Source organism: Haliaeetus leucocephalus, unplaced genomic scaffold (assembly GCF_000737465.1).
Source record: "Haliaeetus leucocephalus isolate CR32 unplaced genomic scaffold, Haliaeetus_leucocephalus-4.0 Scaffold840, whole genome shotgun sequence".
In the NCBI taxonomy this organism is placed as follows: Eukaryota; Metazoa; Chordata; class Aves; order Accipitriformes; family Accipitridae; genus Haliaeetus; species Haliaeetus leucocephalus.
This window is the reverse complement of record NW_010973276.1, coordinates 2,488,362-2,488,576: the sequence shown is the minus strand read 5'-3', so window position 1 is coordinate 2,488,576 and position 215 is coordinate 2,488,362. Positions and strand designations below refer to the sequence as shown.

Genomic DNA, 215 nt, shown 5'->3' with positions numbered 1-215 from the left:
CCCCGGCCGCAGCGCTGCCCTGGGAGCCCCCGGCGGCACGGCTCCACTTGGACCGCGCCGATTGGCTGGCCGCCGCGGCTGCCGCTCTCCTATTGGCTGTGGCGCGGCGGGCCCGCCACCTCGGCCATTCCGCGAGCCCCGAGCGCTGCCCCGCGCCGGTGTTTGTGGGGGGGGGGGGGGGGGGTCCCGCGGCCCCCCGGGGCCCCCGGCCCCCC

General features: G+C 82.8%; 1 protein-coding gene across 1 annotated transcript in view; it reads right to left on the bottom strand.

Annotated features, from left to right (window-relative positions):
* Positions 1-128, bottom strand: part of ERP29 (endoplasmic reticulum protein 29) — a 4,792-nt gene extending 4,664 nt beyond the window's left edge. The window contains exon 1 of the mRNA XM_010582273.1: positions 120-128. Within this exon, the coding sequence (XP_010580575.1) occupies positions 120-128 (9 nt within the window). The remainder of the gene's footprint in view (positions 1-119) is intronic.
* Positions 129-215: the final 87 nt, after the last annotated feature.